Here is a 24,844-nt window from a genome sequence, read left to right on the forward strand (position 1 = left end):
GGGGGGGCCCTAGAGGAGAGAAAAAAGGGGGAGAGATCAAGGGAGGGGGGGGATATAAATAAAAATGGCAAAAAAAGAAGAGATGGATAAATAAAGATAGAGAAAGGGTGAGGAGTTGTCAGAGGGTCCACTCTTGTCCACCACTGGATACAACACCATCAAAGTGGAGGAGTTCAACATAGCTATGGGATGCAGATCTTTAGTAGGATAGGAGGGATAATTGTATGTCACTGTATCCAATCTAACTAACTGTACACTGCAGATCCAGCTTCTAAAAATAACATTTTTACATTCTTCTCACAGCTGCTATCTAGGGATTGTTACAAAAGCTGTGATAAAGAAGCATTAGGAGTATACATCAGCAATGGAAAGGCAAGGGCTACTTTATAGTAGATCACTCTTTAACTAGTCTAAAATGTTATAGGTCTGACCATTCTGTTCATACTTTCTGAGACACTAACCTGGTACTAAGAAAAAGATGGGGAACATCAGAGTCAGAAGTCCTTACTATAAACTAGTTTCAAGTCAGAAACTGAACGTACTAAAGGGTACATTTTTTTAAGAGTAGAGAATAGTTTGTATTTTTGCTGTCTCCTTGGTTAGAGTTCCTTCCCCTTCATTGCCTGATGACATAACATCACCAAAATTATAGGAAATCCATTCCTAGAACATGTGTTCAGATTGGATGATTCACTCTCACACTCTTGATCCTGCAATAAACTCCTCACATAGGTTCTATCCCTTCCCTGCAATATTTAACATTAAAAAACAGAAGGCTAAAGAAACACTTTAATAATTAACCAACTAGACATTTATGCAGAATTTAGGAGAAAAAGAAATGATGCATCATCAAAAAATAAGCTGTGTTCTCTCATGGGAAAAGCAGGCCAATTGCTGAGAATCATGAAGAATCCAGCTCAGCCTCGGATATATTGTAATAAATGAGACGTTTTTTATTATAAAGTCTGCATATGTAATAAATAGGTAATAAAACCCAGAAAATCTTTGAAAGGCATAAAGCAAGGCTTTGTTGAAGTGCACTCACCCGTTGCTATATAATACAGAACATATTGCATATAAGTACACAGTAATTTTCTGTAGAATTGGTCCATTTGATATATTACCTTTACAGTGTAAAATACATAACACCTGGACCATGCCAGTAAAACAGAACATCTTTATTTAAATGATTTGTCTGTATCGTTAACAAACTCGTTTGGATTTTATTTGGCCATACTAGCAGCCAGATGCTCATCTCTGCATGAATAGATAAGCATTTCTGTACCTGCTCCATTACTGTACCTTCTGACAATACATTTCTTTAGAGGACTAGCCACATGCTGAATCCGAATGGTGGATCTGTGTAGAAAACCTGTATACAATCTAAATTTATTCCAACATTGTAGCTACGTCCGCTTATTCTAATGATGGTATGATCCATCTTGGGTGATGTACTGGTATATTCAAAAACTTCAATTATGTTGTACTATGTTTTTATAACATTTGTACAATTCCTTAAGAAAATATAGAAGTATTTATATAAACAGCTGGCAAAATTATCCTCAGATTGTACAGGTTTGTAAGCATACCATATGGAAATGGCCAATGCGGTCCCCATAGCCAATGCAGACTTTCATGGCATAGAAGTGTGTAATAAAAAATGTGCTTAACTGTGCTCCCAACTGCGGCCAATAAACCATATGGGAGAGGTTCAGAACTGTTTTGTGTGCATGTTGCTGTGTTTTGCAGTATTTTGCAGTGTGGTTCCTGCATATGATATCTGGCTTCTGGCTGACCCTAAGAGACCAACCTTTTTAGTTGACTTGAATAGGGAAGCAATCCATGTGAGCTGTGGTTTTACACTGTTGTTTCAGTTGTATTGTGGTTGTTGCTAGGACTGGAGATTGCCCATAATCCCTTTCAGTGCAGTGAACTGCACCACAACTGTACACAACTACACAACAAAGTATTCGTAAAAATGCAGCAGTTGACTCAAAAAACTGCTCCAGGGCACATTGAGGGGCTCCCAGGAGTGGCTAACCACCTGGTTTTACACCACAAGTCTGAAGAAGGCCTTAAATTCTATTTCTTAATTATAATAAAGATGAAGGGTAGGCAGAATACAAATTTGTCTTTGGTGTACCAGAAGAGAATTGGCAACCACTTCTCCAACTTACAAATTCTGCGATGCTTACATAGCACCAGCCACTCCACAATCTATGAAGCATACCAACATCATATTCAAACAGGACACAATAAACCTTCCAAACTGGATTAGAAGGTTAAATTATGCTTGGGATATAATCCTACCAGGGTGAAGATATTACAAAGGGTAAAAGCTGGGGGTAGAAGTGCTACTGGGGGATATACAGTATTGGGCAAATTCTGGTTAATGATAAAACATCCAATCATGTGTACATCCCTAGCAGGTGATTAGGTATTTTTTAGTGGCCAAAGCACTGGCTTTTACCAGGTCATACAAATACTCCAATTGGAGACTTAGGCTGAATCCAATTTCTTACAGAACATTCATAACAGTTTGGAATTTACTTTGCTAGACACTAGTGACCCATTTTTTTTATACTGAAATGGTCTCCTAATGAGGAACTTACAGGGATAGGGACTCCAACAGAGTTAAAAAGCAGCAGGGCAGCACAGGAAAGGTATTGGTGGGTGGCGGTGGAGTCTTTTTACAAGAAAAGCTTGTAAGAACCTTGTACGCTGACACCAGTATCACCAAATCCATTCACATTCCAGTCTGTTTCCAGCTCAAGCATTGAATTATCACTTCTCCTTTTTATCTTTTACATTCCAGGCGAATACAGAAGAGATCCAAATATTCTAATGCTAGATTTCTAATCTAAGAATACCATGTATAATTCATAGGCAGAAAAAATAGTTTGGCATAGAAACTAATAAAGATGTCTCAGCATCCCAATGTAATTTAAAGAAGCAGGGAAGGGATTACATAGGGAAAAATAAATTCCAGAACTGGACAACACAGAGTGGTTGATGTGGGATGAAGAATGGCATGCTTTCCCACTCAAGGACAGAAAGTACATTATTCGCAATATTAGGTAAAAATAAATGAAAATGTCATGCTGTCTATAAAATGGTAAACTGAAGTACTGTAGATATAACAATTTTGTTTTAACTTTTGCCTATGCTTTAAAACACTTTCAGACAGATTTTTAACACAGAAATGACCTAAAAAAGTAACTACCGCCAATTTATATATTTAACTCTATATGACAGGGATTGTGGTAGGTCACATCGACCTCTTCATTTGTGGTCACTAACAGTGGTTAAAGTTGATAAAAATTGCATAGGGTTGATATTTCACTAAAACAACAGACACAATTTATCCATATAGTCCTGCAGACCACTCCAACAAGACCTTCCTAAATCTCTCCTTTTATAGCCCATTAAGGACAAGACACCTTATGTATGACCCCTAGGCCTTTTTATTAACAATATATTAAAGAATAAATATTAACATACTACTAATACCCAATGAAAACGTATTAACACCTGACAAAGTTGAATACCAACATTTCTTCCCAGGTTGCGGGTCCTCAATAGCATCCACAAACAACTTCAGATCTGCACTATCGTGATAATGCTGTTCCCAGCCACCATATCACCCAGCTCTGCAACCATATAAGAACTACTTACAGACTATCCTCAAATAAAATTTATTTCACACCATTCACCTTACTCAACACCAAAGATGAGTCCCCCACCCCACTGATATACACAACAGAAAAACACTGAGGACCTACACTGCCACTACCAATCCTAACCTGCTAAAAAAACAGTAACAGGAACCCCAAACCACAGACACCTGTCAAATTTAAGAGAAGGGCGGGTGGGATGTTTTCCCCTCACAGATAAATAATATTTCAAGATATGAAATTTGTGAATGTTTGCTTTATTTCTATGGAGAAGGAAAAATCAAATGCATCCCCCCTTATAAAATGTTGATGAGTTGTTTTGTGACCTACATAAAGTATCTTTAATTAAACTCCCCATGAGTTTTTACAATATATGCACAGTGAATCTTCTTCTCTATTCACCTCCATCCAGTACAACCTGTAACCCGCACATTGAATCTGGCCACCTCTACATTCTGAACAGACACTGAATGTACATAACCTATTATCTTGAAAGTGGCTTGAAATGCAACTAATGCACTGAGATCTACATCCAGTATCCAAACCTTTAAATAACATGCTGTCATTCTGAGAATGCATCGTTTCTTATAATCTATTGCTAAAGGCTCCACATCCACATGTGTAACACAGAAACAAAATATCGCACTTCCAAAGACTGCATTGCAGCTGTGAAAACAGCCAGTGGCAATCACTGGTGGAGAGCACTATACTACACTATGCTTCTTATATCAATCTAAATCTTTTATTTTTATAAATCTTTTTATCTTTCTTTACTTAGAACTTTGGCATATCCCAAATTCTGACCCTGCAAATGATCATATGCCGTGATATAAAAATACAACTGTCTCTAGACAGACAAACTGATTTCCAACACATACTCTAATCCTTACTAGAGATGTCTATGACTTTAGGTTATCAAACTGGCTGCAATGCTAACAAATAATAAACAGGCTGTGTAGCTATAACAAGAAGATGCTGTCTTCACCATTGGGATGTATGTTAGCACTGAGTGAACAAACGTTAAGAAAACAACTCATATAGGTTACTTAAGTCTGAACATAAAAATATTTCAGCAAAATCAGCAGATCCAGAATATATATAATATATAGACAGGTCAGGGGTTCATGTAATATTTGTTATATGCTAGCAAAAGAAGTGTTTCCATTTCCCTAAAATTTCTACCAAAATCTGGAGATTTCAGCAAAACTAGTTTGGTTAAATGTAATAAAGTCAATGGGGAAGGGAAGGCACTGTTGGGCTATAACCAGATTCTGACGATAACCAAAGCTCATTTTACCTATTCTCAATAGTCTAAATATTTTATTTTTTACTAAAAGATTAAACCAGACAGTGGAAAATTCAATGTAGCAGGCAAAACATCCACACTGCAGAGCACCACAATGCAATTTTCACGAAGTTAAGGTACTGGGCCGGATTTAATAAAGCTCTTGAAGGCTGGAGAGGATACAATTTCAGTGGTCAAGCTGGGTGATCCAGCAAACCTGTAATGGATCTGGTCCAGGACAGAAAAAATGTTTTAAAAAACAGCAAACGACTTTTAGGAAGATCAATCCAGATTTACTGGATGACCTAGCTTCACCACTGAAAGTGTATCCTCTCCAGTCTTAGAAAGCTTTAATAAATCAGGCCCACTGTATCAGCCCCTTCAAAATAAATTGGCTACCTTAAGGCAAATCACCCTACTGGTGAATCTTCCAGGTCCCTGTACTTTATCTCCAGTAAATGTCTCTCACCACCAGGCAATGTTTAGGGGAATGTCAGATTCACAAAAAAACACCAAGGTAATGCATTGTTAACACAAGTTCACACCCTACTGTGAAAGGAAAAAAATAATTCAACTATCCCAACAACATCTAAAAATAAAAAACAAGTCATAGCAGATTTTTTGAATGAACTAATTTTACCTAAGCAGCTCAATAAGTAAAACTGAGAGTTTATAACAAAATCTGTAATTTTTCTGCAGAAATCACACCGCTTATTTGGAACTCGGATATAGTCCATAAAAGTTTCTCTAGAGATCACCACATGCCTAAAGCAATGTTCTCACTTCTTGGAATAAACAATTGCACTTACTGGGACAGAGACCTCATTCAAATAGTTTTAGGTGTAGCTCTTGACGTGTACATTTATTTTATGCTTTTTTTGTCATTCCTTTATAATACCAATCTTACATTTACAAGCTAACAAACCACTGACCTTTGGCGACCAGGGTCTGGAATAATACTGAACAATCTGGTCATTTTTATATGATTTGGCTTTCAAACAAATACATTGATTCAACGCGAATGTCATAATGTATGAGCAGAGATATGTAGTTATGAAATGTTACCATCCATTTGTAATGGTCTATGACCTATTCCATAGTGAGAAGCAGGTTGTTGATGCCAAGTGCAATGTGTGTATAAGTTAGCTGTATTTGGACACAGTGTCCCAGCTTTGTATCCAGAAATGATTTTGTATAACTGATGTCATAGCACATTCCAGGGAAACAGATGGTGACAATGCAGTGAATGAGGGGAGATAGTTAAGAACCTGCTGAGTTGTAATATGTCCTGATAGGCAATGGACTTTCATTTGCTTAAAGGCACAAACATTCATTCTTCATCATGTTTACATAATTACAAATCACGGGAATGTTAGTTCCAATTGTGAGAGAAATATTACAAGAATATTTATGTTCACCAATTATATACAATATGTTTAGGTCTTGTAAAAAGTAAAAACATTTTGTGTTGTATTTAAATATTCAACATTTTTTACCCAAAAAATGGCTAGTATGTTTCACAAGAAATCATTCTGATAAATAATCTTTAAATTCTATAATCAAGTCCTGCGATAAAAGCGAAAGTGTCCCAAAAAAAGACCAGCTTCAGGGATCGGCAAACACAACTAGAATTTCTAGAGAAGAAGATTTTAAAATCATGGATTGAAATATACATTTCCATAATATATGCAATCACCCCATGTTTTACCAATTTACTATTTGAATTTATGTCCACTTCAAGTAAAGTATATACTCAAATATAAACATATATAACCCAAGGTACCATTTTTTTTCCTGAGAAAACCAGCTTTGACTTAAGTATAAACCTAGAGCACAAATTGTGTCTTTTACTGCTAACATTAAAAACAGTAATCAATATAAATATCAATAAAATAATGTGAATAAATACATCAATTGTGTGTTATTTTAAACACATTAATTAAAGTAATTTGTTCTTTTGAGTTGGTTAGAGTTGCTTGGAATTGGTTGGAGTCGCTTGCTTATGATTTGTGCATTATCATTAGCCACCAGTAGATGGTGCTGTGTCCTCGTGTAAAGTGTGCAACAAACTGTCTCTGACAGCAAGACATTTTTACACACTTTACATGATGACACAACGCCATCTACTGGTGTGACCCAAGTATAGGTATGCAGATCAGGGTTTCTCTTTGCACTAGCTGCATTTTCATCCAAGGAAAGCAGCTCAAAGTACAGAAATCGGTGCTGTTCTGCTAGTGGCACACATACCACATGCAGCCCAGGTGGTCTGTTTTGCATCCCTACATGGCAACAGCTGCATCCTATTTACAATGAAAGAAGGGTGCCAAGAACTAAAACTCACTGCACATTGTAGTACCTGGTATTAGAATGAAGCTGGCATTGTCAGACACAATGATCTCCAACTTGACATATAGCAGGCATATAGCAGTTTTAAAGCAGTAAGGACACAGAACAAAAGTAAATGTCCAGGTAAGATATTAATTTTGTTTGCCTTCTGCTCAGGAACTCTGCTCTCCTAAGTGAAAAATATTGTTCTCTCCTAAATGCAATTTAAGAGGTTCTGCAACATTTGCTGATGTGCATGTGACTGTTTTAGGTGACTGCCTTCCTGGGCAAAGCTATGTGCATCTATTGGCAGCAGCACCCCCAGGGTAGAGGGGATACAGCATCAGTATGCAGGTGATTATTAATGGAACTTTTGAGGCAGGGGTTACACCTATTATAAGCATGTTTTCCTATTTTAGTACATTATATATGACTGTTGCCTGATTATTTTTTTTATTGCAACCTACACTTGATTCATGTACAAAACTGTGGCCCTTAGGTGCTATTACAGGTCACAGCTACCCCTGTATTTCACCTATACCTGGTGACTTTTAATGCTAAAATCACTAAACCAATCTTGCACTGTCTTTAATCAAAGCTTTTACCTCCAGTAAAAACATTTACAACATACAAGTATTGCTGTAGCTCTGTCATCAGAAAAAACAAACAAGCCAACCTTATATTAGGTAATTAAACTAGAAAATTATATCTGGACTGGAGGCCTTTAAATGGTTGCTAATTTTTGCAGTTTGCTGAGAGATGATCATAGGTAAAGCTGTGTTTTTCCGTATGTGTCCCGATCAAAGCACATTCTTTTCTAAAGTCTCTCCTTATTCTCTTTGCTGTCAGTCTCTGTGCTGATTCTGACACAACATTACATTATAAATCCTGAGGGGTGAGAGGAGACTTGTCTGCAAAGTAAACAACTGGAATTTATTGCTGAAAAGTGAGTGGCGGTGAAGCCAACCAATAGTGTGTAAGGAGAACATCTAATACTTTTTTTTATTAGACTACACTTTGGAGTTTATTGGCATTTCTGATTTACAGATCTGCCGGATGTTTCCAACCAAATTTCTGTGCACACTGGGCCTTCTCATGGTGTTATGATGACCCTTACAATACTGTTGCATGGTCAATATTGCAAAAACGATATGAAGCAACTGAGAATATTCCAATGCTTCTGAAATGGACATCAGGTTTTACAGTGAAATGAGGACCTGAGAACAATCTTATGCTTGTTACAAGGACAGAGGAATTGTTAAGGTCTTGATATTCAAGAGAATCAGAACAACTCCGCCATGTTCACAATAAACGCTAAGCAAATCTAAAACATATTATTTCTCTCTAGTTCATGTCCCAACCAGTTTTTTTTTTACTATCCTTTGTTATAAGTTCTGAAATCCTCTGTCACTACCAGACAGAACAATAAATCACTGACCTTGGTTCTTTTGTATTGTGTCTGTGCAGGCACATAGTCGTACCATCTGTGTTAATATTCCCACAACCCTACTGTTCTATGATTTACTGAACTGCTTTGTAAATACAGTGAGTGGAAGATTAACAGAAAGAGAGTTCTTAGCTCAGGGACCTCCCTCTCACACTGAGACACCAGTACACAGGCATTCCTGGACGGGCGGCATTGCAAACAGACCATGTGTGCACAAGTGCAACCAAAACTAAATGACTGAGACGACAGAAAACAGATAGTTGGGAATAGAGAACCAGGACAACACAGATGGGGAGGAGAAGACAGGACCCTGGTAATCCATCAGACAGGAAATGAGGTGGGGTAAAGATATCTGCTGTAATTTCTAATGCTTGTTGTGTGACAGTATGCAGAAAATTGGACTAATTATTTTCAGCATATGATAGGAAAATTTACAATTGTTCTAAAATAAATAAGGTTGGAGTTCGGCTTTGTAATGTAATCACTAAAAAATGTATTAGTACACAAAATTAGTCAAAATATTTTAAACATAGGTAAACTTAATGGTCTTTACATAGAATGTGAAACCACACTGGTACCAGTTGGGCATTAATCTATTAGGTGAAGGAGTACAAGTATAAGTAATGACAACTCTCTGCTTTTCAAATCCAGTAAATTAGAAATTCAATGCAATTCCAAAAATGAAGGAAGCTACTGGTGGAAATTTGAATATAGATGTAGAAGGTATAGAAATATTAACATATAATTATCCTTGTTTACACAATATGATTGTACGTAGGACCACATCCGCAATATTCCATGGAAGATCTCATGTGTGCTCAGTGATAGGGCTCAGCAATGGTTCCCAAGATAACTCCAAGCAAACGTAATACTGGCATTTGCATCTTTTACGGGTCCCTGTGCCTCACCTAGGAACTCATATTTAAAACACCCCCCCCCCCCCATCAATGGGTTGTGAGGCAGCAAATGCAGTTTTCTGTTGTGAGTTAAATGTCTCACATGCAGTGATATTCTCACATTAACAAACAGGTATGCATTTAGGAAGAAACAATTTTAAAAAATACAGCAACAAACCATCATTAAGTATACTTGTATCATGCACAATGAATGGAGAAACTGCACTGAACTGACCAATAATTTTACCTGGCCACTCAATGGAATCTAATGCTTGTTGTACTGATAGGCTGAATGTTTGTCCCCTGTTTTTTCAAATAGAAAATGCAAGTATAGGCCAACATTAAAACATATTCCCCGTTCCTCAATTTAAGCTCTCTGTTGAAGGTTGGTGTTCAATCAGAACCAGACGACCAGGGAACTACTTGGCTTTAGATGGATGGTGATGTTGGCATCTGTTGGCAGATCTCTGTTCAATTTACAGCAGCAACAAGTAAATATGACATACCTTTTCTTTTAATAAATCGTTCATCTTTAGAGCAGATCAAGGTACACTGTGATCAAATATGAAATAACTATATCAACATCCTCAGGGTGAGGGGCACTGCCAACCCATTGAGTACGGAGCTGCTTTATATTCTGTGCACTGTTCCCTTACTGAGTACTGCCCTTTGTAAAAAGGGATACTGCATAGCATGTGAAAAGAAGCTTTGCAGAATAATGGAGGAAACGTTTACACATAATATCTGCAAGAGATTGCATTAAACTCAGATTAAAGTAAAACAAAAGGACATCATGACTTGAGCACACTTGAACTGTTTCCTAGACACCATTGGCTGTTTAATGATCTTTGATTGCTGTTTAAACAGTTAACAAGGGGATAAAAATACACCTAAACTCCAGCCAAATAGCTAAGCATTTATATATCTCCAATCTTCTCCAATCCTGATATTTACATAGTTCTGACACTTGTTGCAGTTAGCTCCCTCCTACAGACTGTGATTGGACAGTAAAGAGAATAAGACAGATGTGTTTAGCTCTCTGTTCTCTGTTAGCTTCTGCCTATTAGGCAGCCCCCATTGAATGGGCTGACAATGTACCCCAACACACAAGAAACAGCATCTGGAATTTATGGCCCTGATTTATTAAAGTTCTCGAAGACTGGAAAGGAATACACTTTCATCAGTGAAGCTGGGTAATTCAGCAAACCTGCAATGGATTTCCTAAAGTCATTAGCTATTTGTTAGCAAATGTTTTTAATCCTGGACCGGATCTATTCTAAGTTTTCTGGATCACCCAGCTTCACTGATGAAAGTGCATTCTCTCCAGCCTTGGAGAACTTTAATAAATCTGTGGTTTATATGTGAATATATTGCACAGCATGTGGTGTAACGCAGATGCTTTGCTTAGCGAATTGTGCATTCATTTTAAATGACATCGCAATCCAGTAACAGTTGCCTCACCACACTGTAAAGGTGTGAACCTGGCCTTAATGATTTGATAATGAGATTCAAGTCAAATTCATTTCTATATTTTATATCTGCTTGAAATGCAGGTTTATTGCATAACCATACTTGTGTACATTGGAGAACTGTTGATACTCAAACAACCCAAAGTGCATTTCTGCTTCTACTTCTGTTTCCTTTGTTGCTACTTAAAGTAAGTTAGGCCCTGTTATGGATGGAACATAGAATAAATCTTCCTTAACGATACTAAAAAGAGCGGATGCGATTTAGCAATAAGTACTTTCCAGCTAGAACTCAAATGACCTTAGTAAAAGGAATATAAATCTACAGTTTGCTTCTAAAATACCATGACCTTGCTTTATAGTTCAACGCAGTAAGTCAGAGTTACCGTACAAGGTATTAATCATTGAATTCCATGGTGGAACATGAAAAGGTTTGTGGGATTTATAAGTGCTAGTTGTAGAAGAATACAAGGTAAAGGAGGCAATATGGTCATTGAAACCTTCTACTCAGCTATAGGAAATGGGAAATTATTGATAAAGGTTACAGCAAAGTAATAGAGAAGAAAGTTGTCGCCTTTGACTGACACAGAGAAACAAAAAAAGAATAGCAATGCTTTTTGTAAATAAATGCAATGGGTGTCAAATATTGGTGCGGCTTTGCAACAAAAAGTTCTTACGTCTTTGTCCTTCTTGATTATGCCAGAATTTCCCTCCAGAAAAGGAGGCAAATTCTTTCAATATGTGCATTTCACCTTACTCAATGCAACCAGTATCATTCATCTTGTACTATGTGCTATGATTCCGAGCCCCCAAAATCAAAGCATTCCCACAGGGATGGGTACAAATTATTGCAGTCTTTTATGCCCTGTATTTATCAGTTATTTGTAACAGTACAGTAACAATAAACTCCTGTAATACAGCCTAAAATGACCATAAACCTGAATCTACCTTTCATTTATGCAGTTTATTAACTACAAAGTTTCAGAACCTACTCTTGTATTTAGTGGTTATACAATCTTTGGGGGAAAAGGGTCACAGATAAGTTGGAAAAGGTTGGTGGTTTTTACTATGATAATTTGGTTACTGAAGTTTTGACCACTAAGGATGTGTTCTAGCACTAAAATTGTTTAGATCACTATTAGGGTAAAAGTTTTGACCATGATGATCCATTTACAATCTCATAATTACAGATTTTGGGGGAAGGTTAGGTAAGAGCCCATTGATACCCAAAATACAGCAAAGCACATTTTTTGTTGATGTTGATTAGTTTAACCTTTAATTATTACCAATACTGAATTACCAATCAAAACCCCATTGAGTAGCTGTGCGTGGCTGTATCGGTGTACCTATCTACACTCTTGTGGATATAGATTCCTGCAGTTATACAGTTTGAGGTCCTACCAATACTCATCACCCATTTTGGGTGACCACATTTCTACCCCCTCACAAAGATATATGGTTTCCACTGTAATGTGGGGTTGCTGGGATGTAGTCTAATTAAACTAGGATGTAATGTAATTAGCTAAACCACTGGCTGAATTGAGGGGAAACTTGTACAATGGGCGTGTACACTAAAATGAAGTACAAGCACATTTGGTCCATAAACAGACATTGGCCCTGATTCATTAAAGCTCTCCATGGCTGGAGAGGATACACGTTTATTGGTGAAGCTCGGTGATCCAGCAAACCTGGAATGGATTTCTTCAGTTATTTGCTATTTTCTAGCAAGTGTTTTGAATCCTGGATCAGATCTATTCCAGGTTTGCTGGATCCCTCAGCTTCACTGATGAAAGTGTATCCTCTCCATCCTTGGAGAGCTTTAATAAATCAGGCCAATTGTGTTCGCCATAGTCCTGGTATACACTCTGTATTCACAAAGCAATTAGAGTTAGAATTATTAGTTTGCCTTGTTCAACTTTAGTATAGTCTAGTTGGGCTTTAAAGATTATGGGCCTGATTTATTAAAGCTCTCCAAGGCTGGAGAGGATACACTTTCAGCAGTGAACCTTGGTGACCCGTTAAACCTGCAATGAATCTGGTCAAGGATTGAAAACATTTGCAAACAAATAGCAAATAACTTTTAAGAAATAAATTCCAGATTTGTTATATCACCCAGGTTCACTGATGAAAGTGTATCTTCTGCAGCCGTGGAGAGCATTAATAAAGTAGACACTATGATTGGAGGTTAAATTAAGACGTAGGGATAAGTCAAAGGCTAAGGTAATGGGCTATGTTTAGGTTTGGTCAAAGGTTAGGAGGCTAGTAAACATAAGTGTTAAATTTGAGGTTTATTGGGGTGAAGGAATTAGAATAAAGGTTAGGTATTGGAGTTTAGACTAAGGATTTAGGTCAGTGTTTCTCAACCAGGGTTCCATGGAACTATAGGGTTCCTTAGGAGGTTGCTTGGGGTTCCTTTAACAATGATCAATTTGTGACTCTCAGGTCAGTTTAGGTGATACCAATGATCTTTGTGGTCATCTATAAAGGAGGTGTGAGCTGTGGATGTACTAATTATAACAGGGGTTTCCTGAAGACCTGAAAATTACTTTAAGGGCTCTTCCATGTTAAAAAAAGGCAGAGAAAGGTGAAGATTAAGGTTAAAGCTTAGGGTTGATGTTTAGGGGACATCTTTACCCTTATTCTGAGGTTCAGGAGTTGGGTTTGATGAAGAGTCAGGACTTAAGTTGAGGTTGGATTAATTTAGTAACTCCATATCAAACGTTCAGGGCTAAAAATATTTTTTGGTACAATCTTCTTTCATGGATGGTTTTGTTAAAACATTTTGCTAAATCTGAACCGTATTTGTGGTTCCTAAAAATTATGTAACGATTGTAGAAAGCTAATAAACACTGAATCTGAGGAAAAATTTAAGAAGTGCCAGCTTTTATCCCATAGAGACTATTTAAAATGTCAGGATCATGAGGTCTGGTATATCTCCGATATATATATATATATATATACATAATGCACCTGGATGAGGGTCCAGTACTTGCCATTGGACTGGGAAACTCTTGGGTTGCATCACACAATGTTTTTTATTTTGCAGGTAATTGTTAAAACCATGATAAAAATGTTGCCACTAAAGGCATGGAGTACAATTGCAGAACATGTAAAAAGAGAAATAAATATTCCATTGACTGTAGCAGCATAGATCTCCCCATTAATTTTGGATGCAGTTTCACAAGCAGTCACAGAGCCAATAATGTAGTAAAACAGTCCTTTCATGTTGCCAACCACAGATGGGTATAAAGCTTTAAAAATAGAAAACCTCTTTATTCACATAATCAGAAACCCTCTTCCCTGTACAGAACATGGGGCTATTCAAACACTAGTTATATTTTCTGCATAAAGGGCAAGCCATTTCAGGATAAAGGAGGCAGCCTGTAATGTTCCACATCAGCATTGTAATAGAATGCTCGCTGTGTGCAGGTACAAATCATCCTCTCAGGACCAGCACACCTGGAGTACAAGCTGCTTTATATAATATATATATATATATATATATATATATATATATATACAACTAGTACAAAATGCTTAATATATAAGAAATAAATAAAATAATGTTATACATTATATATATTCCCTTACTAAAAAGTACACATTATCATCATTTAAAGAAAACAAGCTAACATTATATGTTACATTAAATATTACAAAAATACTGGATCCCTGGCAGTCTCTGTCTCTGCATCTGGCTCCAAACCTCCAAACCTTGGCCAAGAACAAGTATGCTCATCAGTAATGTCAAATCTGCATTGTTGCTCTATGTTAGTGATTAGCAAAGTACAGAAGCCATTGGATCATCATGACAGCCAGGGAAATGGCATTTTTAGAGGGAGAGAGTGTGTTTCCTAATCATAGATTTCCTTTAACCCTTCGGTGACATCAGGCAAAAGAAGGAATGCAGCCAACACTTGGCACATATTCTTCTATTGGGTTTTTCGGCAAGAAGTAAGCCATTTGTTGAACAATATTTTACAATTTCACACTCATCAATAGTCCTAATATGGCCCACAAACTGAAATATTTCAGCTCACTGGCCCTTTAAGTCCGAAAGCATATGCTGTTGAAAACTGTTAATTATAACCAAAGCCATCCTTTAGTATTAGTCCGCTTTACGACACATAGAACAGATGTACATGGCATGGAAATGAACTTTGTCATGATACTTTAGTACTCCATGGAGAATATTACTGGTAACACATGTAATAGAACTTGGTAGCTGGGAAGTTGTACCATGCAATGATTCCCCTAGCTGGACCTGGAAACCATCACACTGACAGTAACTAAACATTTTACTCATCCTCACCTCCCCTTTTTAGTTACATGAACAATAAGACAATTGTAGAGCGATTTCAGGATCATTCCAGCGCAGCCTGGGAACAATGTAGCCAGGAACAGCAGCAGGAAAATGACATCTCTCTTTGTCAGGTTTATGCAAACTAGTTGGTTGACAGAGAAAATAATACAATACTATCAGCAAAGTGACAGCTCCTTCCCAGCAACTGCATGTCTCAGCAGAGACAAAGGAAGATGTATATTTGGAGGTGTTAAACCACAATGGGAGACACATCTTGTATCATAGCCCCAATACAAAGCAGCCTGCATATTCCATTCTGGCACAAGCAATATAGACAGAGCAGCCCAGAGTGATAAAGAATATTGATTTTTCTCAGTCTACTTGTATGGAATATCATTCTAGGGAAAGTCATGGAGCAGCATGTACATAGCACCCAGACACTGACTGGCAGTAATTGCCCCTGGTCACATGATCCCTTACTGCCACCACTCCAGTGCCCACATCAAGCCATGGCATAGGAACACAACCTTTATTTGTAGAAAATACAAATGGATGCAATCTAGGAAACATTAATAGCCATTTGATTAGACAAAGCAACAGACAAGTGGGATAACACAAGCAAGTTGAAGGATGATCTTATGGAGGGGGGTTTATAGAAAAGTATCTGAATAGGTTTTACTCACCATCTGTAAAGTGCAGATAAAGATCAATGTGCAGCGCCCAGTACAGCAGCCCATGGTGTGGTCACCCTACTCCTGGAGTGCTGTGCAGAGTCAGGCTGTCGGGCAGTGCAGCAGCTGGACAGCTCCTTAGGCGTAGCTGCACTTTCTTGGAGGCTGCTAGGATTTTATTTCAGCACCTGCACCAGCAGATCGCCAGCACCATAGATCCCAAATAGTAGGAGAGCTGCCAAATCCCAAAGGGTGTGCAGCGATCCCAAAGCGCCAGCCAAAATCCCAAACCCGGAGCAAGATCCAGCGCAGAATCCAACGCTCAGCCCTCTCCTTCCTTTCTTCTCTTTGCCTCTGACTTTCCATTGGTAGGAGGAGGATGAAGGCTCTCTGCTGCCACCTGCTGTATGCAGAACGCATGGCCGCCCAGGAATACTATACAAGAAATACATTGCTTGGCCAAAGAAATACTCCTTAATATTTGGATGGACCAACTTTAGCTTTTATTATGGTACACATTTTCTGTGCTATCGTTTCCATTTGATTATGCAGTTACATATTTATTTACATCCAAGGCCATTTTTTTTTTGCGTTAATGATGGAGAGTCGGACTACTGTATAAGGTCCTCTCCAGCTCATCCTAAGGGTTCTCAATGGGGTAAAGGTCTGGACTCTGTGGTGGCCAATCCATGAGTTAAAATAATATCCTATCTATTATGGACGCTGCAGCCAGACTCATCCATCCTTCCCACCGCTCGTCTTCTGCTGCCTCTCTTTGTAGTTCTCCTCATTGGCTTCCATTTCACCTTAGAATCAAATTCAAGCTCCTGTGCTTTGCCTTCAAATCCCTCCACAGTTCTTGTCCTACTTACCTTTCTGACCTGATAGAAAAATACTTCCCTAGCCGCTCTCTCTGCTCCTCCAATGACCTATTAATGACTTCCACACTCATAACCTCATCACACACACAGATACAAGACTTCTCTAGTGCTGTCCCAACTCTCTGGAATGGTCTTCCTCGTCCTATTCGGCTTGCTCCTACGTTCTGCACATTTTTTCAAACTTGCCTACCCATCTTCTTCTGTCTTTTGAAACCATCACTACTTCCCACCACTACATATGTCCCATCCTATTGTGTGATACTTCCCCCACTTCCTAGATTGTAAGCTCTTTGGGGCAGAGTCCTCTCCTTCTCCTCCTGTGTTACTGTCTGTATTTGTCGGTCATTTGCAACCCCTATTTAATGTGGAGCGCTGCGCAATATGTTGGCACTATATAAATCCTGTTTATTAAAAATAATAATAATATTAATAATATTGTTCCCTTATTACTGAATGCAGCTAAAGCTTGCATACCAGCATGCTGGAAACAGGTTACTCCTTCAACCTTTGGCCAATGTTTAAGGAGAGTGACAGATATTTATCACATGGAAGAAATGATGGCATCTGGAGAGAGCGAGATAGAAATTTAAGCAAACCTGGTTTTATTGGGTCCAGTTCTGTACCACCGCACATTACAGTTCATTGTTGTCATCACAAACATCACCTGATAATGTTACGCACCCTCGCCCTCCCTTCTCCCTTCACACTTTCTCACACTTTATCTTTTCTAGCTCTTTCCTTCCTCAACACTAAAAAATAAAAGATAATTGGAATATTCTGGTTCTGCGGATTATTCTATGTCAGGATATTCTTGGAAACTATGAAAATGTATGTTTTTGTTTGATTTGATTTCTTTATGATTGTTCTCACAGGTCTATATGGGTTCTGCTGGTTTTGTCTTAATAAAAGTTATTTATAAAAAAAATAATAATATCCTATGCTCCCTTAACAACTCTTTCCCAATCTGAGTTTGTATAATCCTGGAATTGGTGTTTTGGAGTGGTTTCCTTTTCCCACTCCTTCAAATAATATTAGTGTATTTATAGTCACCCCTATAGTGCTAACCAAGTGGAAGAATCAAAGAAAGAAAAGACAAAGGGTCTTCTAGGCTATTTTCCAAATATATATTTTCCAAACAAAAAGTTAGATATGAATATTAATTTACATTGACATGGTATTTTATATATCCAACCCAATGACCCCATATCCAATACCCATGACCCCATGACTACATAATGGGAGTTCCACTTAATCTTGGCATTGTCATCTTGGATGATCCCGGTGCCATCAGGGACAAACAATCCATTGATGGAAAAACCTGGTCATTCGGTATATTCAGGGAGTCAGCTAACCTCATTTGTTGGGCATATAATGTTGGGCACCTAGACCATACCAACTGAGGGAACCCTGGATCATATCACAGCTTTTATACAAATATGTTACCTGCCGTTATGGCATCAAACTAATCCAAAGATTTACAAAGCATTCAACCTGATACTTCTTTGTTTCAAGTCCAGGATGTGGCTAGACAGTGAAAGGATAAGTAGCAGACTGATGTGCTATTCACTCTGCACTCTCATTCCATCAACATGTTACTTTCCTCACTCTATCTGAGCTCTGCTAAACTTCAAAAGGCTTCATGTATATATGCTGCATTCATAAAAAACAACACACAAGAAATCGATTAACACCAACCTAATTTATTTGCATCTTCTGAAGTTGTGCTTCAAATGTTACACTCCCATTTGCACTCTGTGACATAACTTTTCTGCAATTTGCACATAGCAGCAGCTCATCATACAATCCTGACATGCCTGCCTTTGTAAAAATAGTGATTACATCATCCCTGTGCTGGACTGCACACAAAGCTGGGTACAGGATAGGAAAGAGGGCCATAGTGTCTGGTCTGCAATAGAGGAAGTTCCTACACCAAGGCACAGATCTGGAAGTAATACAAAAACATGCCAATAATTAAAGTGAACCCGTGGCCTTGCATAGGAAAGTGGAACTAAAGTCTCACTTTAAAAAAATTGGTCATTAAGGAGGTGATGATCAGGGTGATGCCCCCAAAATTGTTTTTACCTGGCTGATTGCCGCTCAGCTGTCCAAGTTTATTGTCAGGGATACCCAACAATCTCGGCTTCCCTTGCATGTGCTGGAAATTAATGAACTCCCCTGCACAGGAGTTACATGGTCCCAGTCCAGCCAATCAGGATGGCTGAATATTGTGTCTACGTGAAAGGGAGGAAATGGCGTGAAAAAGGTGCCCAGAGCTGAACGGAACAGGTGAATATCGCGGGTTTAGTTCTGCTTTAAAGTACCTACAAATCTATAGAAGCAGTAAAACCAGTACAGTATCTGTAAATGTTGGAATGAAATGTATTGTTAATTTCTTTTTAATAAAATCTTAGCTATTCTTCATTGAAAATGTAAACACACAGCAGGTATTTCTAAGCTATTAGAAACCAACTGAAAACCCAACTTGAGGGTCTTTGATAAGAAATAGCTTCCCAATAAAAGCCTCTAGCAATATTAGACATGACTTGTTATAAAGCTCTTTTACTTTTTGTTAAAATATTTTTTAATTAATATTAATATTATTTTTTATAATAATAATAATACTAATGCCCATATCCTGGGCACCGTTTAGCGTTATTTTAAAAATTCAAAACATAACATCAAACACAAGACAGTAACCAATCAATACAGAACAGGGTAAGGGTAAGCCTGGGCTGGAGTACAGCAGCCAGTAGTGGGAAACAATCAGGCTTTGCTGCATACACAGAGGGAATATGCTGACAGGAGGAGAGAACAGAGTCCAAATATTGGAGGTGTGTATTGTTCAGTGATTTTTAAGTTGTGCCTTTGCTGAATTGGAAGTCAAGGGTCTGGCTGTGATAGCTGGTAGAGATGCCGTTATGAAAAATGTGTCTGCAGAATTACAAATTAAGTAAGGCAATAAGAATTCAAGTATTATAATCGTATATTCTTAACTACCTGTCTGGAGATAACATTAAAGAGCTGATATTTAGCATCCTTTGAAACTGTATCATGGAAAAAAATAGAATATGCTGTACAGCATTTTTTCAGATTGTAAATGACCCCCAATGGGAGCAGTAAAATTCAGCCGTACACATATTCCATGTATATCAACCAGCTGTGCCTGGGAGCAAATAATATTCTGTTTATTACTTGCTGCAATCAGTTCCAGGTTGAGAGCATATATTATAATTAGTAGAATCAATGTGCTGGAGTCATGATAAATATATGAAATAATTACAGATTCTTCTTACTACTGCATTCACCCCGAGCAGAAAATCTCTACATGAGCACATACATAAATATTTATGTGCAATGTATATCACTGACTGGATATTACTAGATGAAAGTAAAGCAGTCTTTCAAAATCCACAGAAATGGACAGATCCAGTCATCATATGTGTTTGTCAACTTCACACATGGCCTGATTTATTAAAGCTCTCCAAGACTGGCGAGGATAAACTTTCAGCGAAGCCGAGTGATCAAGCAAACCAGGAACGGATCTGGTCCAGGATTGAAAACATTTGCTAACCTCCCTGGCGGTCTAATTATGTCAGTATTTTTATGCCAAAACCGGTACATTGTTTTGTATGGAAGTTTATTTTACATTGTAGGCCTATAATTCTTAGGCATAACTCACAGAAATATTACCAATATTTCAATAACAAGGGTGCATAAAAATATATAATATACATAAAACATACATAACATAAAAGTACAGTAGCATGTATATTATATATAAATAAATAAATAATAATTACTTTGTATTGGATTCAATACAGTTATATTGTATTGAAACCATACAAAATTGTTTGAATTTCCTGCCACGCCTCCTGCCCGCACCGACATCACCGGGAAACCCCCAGGGAACGCCACTGCATTCACCGGGGGAAGATCAAAAGAAGAGGACGCGCCTGAGGATGGGATCCGACAGGATCGGGAGGACGCCGATGGGACCAGGTGTTTTTTTTAAATGTTTTTAGCTACTCCGAGTGTGGCTCAGGGTTACCGCTTTCAGCATAATTTTTTTTAACCCCGAGAGCCTTGGAGAGCATTATTAAATCAAGCCCATTGTCAAGGGATCAGAGATTGATTAGCTCTTCTTTTCCACCATGTTCAGATCATCTCCAGAGAACATACCAATTGTCTCATGTAAAGGCCAGAGATACATAGTAGCTGACACTTTCTCAAATGGCCAAACCCCCATAGAATACTTTTTTTCCTGGCGCTGGAGCTACAGCAATATGTCCAACAGTAAAGTGTTTCAGTTTAATTAATTATATGTGTGCAGTGAAGCCATTAGTTTGTTTCTCACCATGACACTCTGTAACACATGTAACCTCTCCTGGCTGCAGCTCTATTGGGAATGAATGGGGGCTGCAGTGAGAGGACATTGGTTCTTTAAGCGACAGAGCAGCTGGCAAGGTGTCAGCCATGGGAAGCCATGCATGATCGCTCAATCCCGAATCAGGTTTGAACCCGTTCTAAAGATTTATTAAACCATCCTTCGAAGCTTGCAGAACTTCCTCTTGTTATTGCGCTTCCAGTAGCAATACTACTATATTTATTTCCTGCTACACAACGTCGTATACCTCTAGTAGAACCCTAGTAGAACATTCTCCATTGCTTCACTATGGCCCATTCCTCTCCAAACTCACCTTCCAAAGGGTTTTATTAAACAAAATATTGGGGCATCTTGCAATAAAGTTGCAATAAAATCCTGGGACAATAGGCTTGTGTTTGGGGCAAATGGGCCAAGTAGAATAAATCTATGAAGCACTAGGCTGAAATTCAAGCACATGTCCATTATCATTAGCTGTCAAATACCTCTGAAAACTTCCTTATCTTTAGTCTGTCAATACACATTTACCTTTTGATGTAAATAGAAGGAGGAAGTGGAGGAACGTAGATGGCGGTACCCGATGGCAGTATTTGGTGGTCATATTAGGTAAAGAGTGGATGTGGCAACTTGGAAATACTGTGTTGCCTGCTTTAGGGCAATGGCATTTGCTTTGAAAAAGTTGACGGGTTCGCTTTAAAGCCGCCGTATAAATGTGGCAATAATAAAAATGACTCCTATTTACAAAGTAATTGGTAACCTCTCTTTAAAGAGCATGTTTCATTTCTTCTATTAATTCCAGAGATATATTTCTCAACATTATACAAAAACCTTTTGCTGGTTTGTAAATTGCTGATAAGACTTAATAGAGAATGATTTACTTCTATATCAGTACGAGAACAAAACACTCCATGCCCTTTACTGCAAAATCATTGCAACTGCAAGAAGTCCCGAAGCACACAATGTAATGGAAAGTATGTTTTGTGGAAAGTTATCTGTCCCATACTGATAAAGAATAAAAACCCAGGTGCTATGTATGGAAATGAATGATCATATACTGCAAGTTTACTGTAAAAGGCCATATAGGCATTGCATACTATAGATGTGGTTGCCTCCATGGAGTGCATTTACATACGCCTGACCTTAGAGTCTCTAGTGTCAGTTCACATGGGGATATTTCTAATAATTGGAAGCACCTGAGACTCTGCACACTCTAATTGAAAATTATTCAAAAATAAAATCAAACATTTTAAACTAGCATTGTAATACATAGAAGGCACCTCAAGTTACTAACATGTATTCTCAGCTTAGCTATTAAGGGTCCCAAATCCCAGAAACATTCTTGTGTGCAAATGTTGACCAGACTTTACACCTAAAGCCGCGTCCTTCCTCTTTGCTAAACTGTATGAACTTAGAAGACCATGCGGTGCCTTGGAATTCAATTTTTAGAGCATTCAGTGGGCTTGGGTCATTTGGGTCATTTAGTCAATTGTAACAGTTTACTCAACATATAAAAAAGTTAACTTTCATATAGGGGTATGAACACGTGGAGGTTAAGGGGTGCAGAAGACGGCACCATATTCACCATTAGAAGGGCATGACACCCTGCAATTGAATACCTGTGTGTACAATACAATGCTTATAACACTCTGCCCCAGCAACCAGGGATAAGCCATGCTGCCAGTGGGGTAAATGATTAAAGCTGGGCTAACCCAGGGACCAAAGTTTATAAAAAAATATACAATATATACTTACCTTTCCATTACCAGGGACATCATGAATTGTTTTAGGTTTTGTTACTTATTTTTGCTCCTATAGATATATCATCTAAAGCACTGGTATAAGTTGTTCTTCCTCTTCTGTTTTGGATGCAGTGTCCTACATCTGGAAGCTACTCAAGCTGGGAGCAGTCAAAGGGAACAATCCCTGCTGTGTACATTATTGGTTGGTAATGTACAGAGAGGAGCTGATGGTTGTCAGGAACTGAAACAATCTCTATTGTGTAACTCACTGTAAATCATCCCCTATGTGCTCTTTTTTTAATCTATCTATGTAACCACATAGTGTGGGGAAACAAAGACTTCATCTTCAAGTTCACATTTACCGTAAAACTGTGGCCATTTCAAACTGGCCACACGATGCCTCAAAAAATGTATACCTGTACATTGTTTTTGATATATTTTTAAGTTAACAGGGAACAATAAGATAATTGAAATAAGACATGAGCAAAATTATAAAAACAATAGTATATGGTGCATAACAACAGGACAAAGTTTGTTGAGAATAAAGTATAAACTGGTGAGGGTTCTATTGGGGTAAAAAGATGGTAGATGAGGCAGTCGGTTGGACATGTACTGGTGGATCATTAAGAAGTATCCTGTATGTGTACCACAATATTAACTGAAAAGATTGAAAAATGTTCTGTTTCTTAAGAATGGGAAATATATCCATAAATGATTCCCAAACTTCAGAACCTCTAAACCCTGGGTTCCTTATCCAGAGAGGCTTCTATCCATTCCATCTGAAACACAAACAGAAGCTTCCCAAGGACTATTAATATATATCCATTTGTGCAGGATTGCTTTTTTCTTGTACATTGTTTTAAGTAAAAACCACATATCAAAATAACTTGTAAAATCTAAGATACAGACGGCAACTTATATGCAAAAAAATCTACTTCGACCGCATTCCCCCCGTTTCCCTATAGGTTTTCTTTGTTGGGTCAAGTTAAACTATTGTTTTAAAAAAAAGAGTATACAACTTAATCTGCTTAAATCTATGGATATACTGATTGTTCTGACATCCAGCTCCCACGGAAGGTAACCTGTATTTATGCATTTTGCTATGGTCTGATTAGTTTGAATTTTCCAGGTTAGTGACAACTTTACTTTAAAATCAAATTTTTATGTGTTCCCCAGAGAAGACTAAACACAGCTATAAATGCAGTTGAACAAACTGTGTACCTACAACAAAAATTGTTGTGAACTCTGCCACTGTGGCTGGAAACAAACCTCTAGCGGAAAATGAGTTATGTGGCATTCCTGCGACTTCTTCTGACCTCAAAATGATTAACAGGTCATATACTTTAAAAAGATATTTTTTATTACCGGCTCTGAAAAAAAGCCAATGGAAAGCACCTAGCTACAGATAGATTTATAGGGCCATATAAAAAGGCAAGTGAATGTACTGAAAATACTTTATAACCCTATTGGCATATTTTACTGATGTATGAGCATTTCTAGAATTCACTTAAAGTCCTAAACTCGCAAGCACTATCACAAATTATACATCAGATGGTTCTCAGAGTATTTCTCTGCTAATGCTACCTCAACTCTTAGCTTCATCATAACATTAAAATGACTGATGCAAAGTTGATTTTACACTATAACCTGAAACTGTTAAAAGTGGCTCATGAAACATTCAAATTCCAAGGTCCAAATGTAGATACTGATTAACTTCATATGAATCACTTGGCCTGTATTATACATTTAACATAAATCTGCAAGTCATTTCAGGCT

The 24,844-nt window shown here is 37.8% G+C and overlaps 1 protein-coding gene across 1 annotated transcript in view; it reads right to left on the reverse strand.

Moving 5' to 3' along the window:
• NKAIN3 (sodium/potassium transporting ATPase interacting 3) overlaps window positions 1-16,401 on the reverse strand; it is a 276,351-nt gene extending 259,950 nt beyond the window's left edge. Inside the window, exon 1 of the mRNA XM_072411129.1 lies at window positions 16,080-16,401. Coding sequence (XP_072267230.1) covers window positions 16,080-16,133 — 54 coding nt within the window. The 5' untranslated portion in view covers window positions 16,134-16,401. The remainder of the gene's footprint in view (window positions 1-16,079) is intronic.
• Window positions 16,402-24,844: the final 8,443 nt, after the last annotated feature.

Source organism: Pyxicephalus adspersus, chromosome 5 (genome assembly GCF_032062135.1).
Source record: "Pyxicephalus adspersus chromosome 5, UCB_Pads_2.0, whole genome shotgun sequence".
Classification (NCBI taxonomy): domain Eukaryota; kingdom Metazoa; phylum Chordata; class Amphibia; order Anura; family Pyxicephalidae; genus Pyxicephalus; species Pyxicephalus adspersus.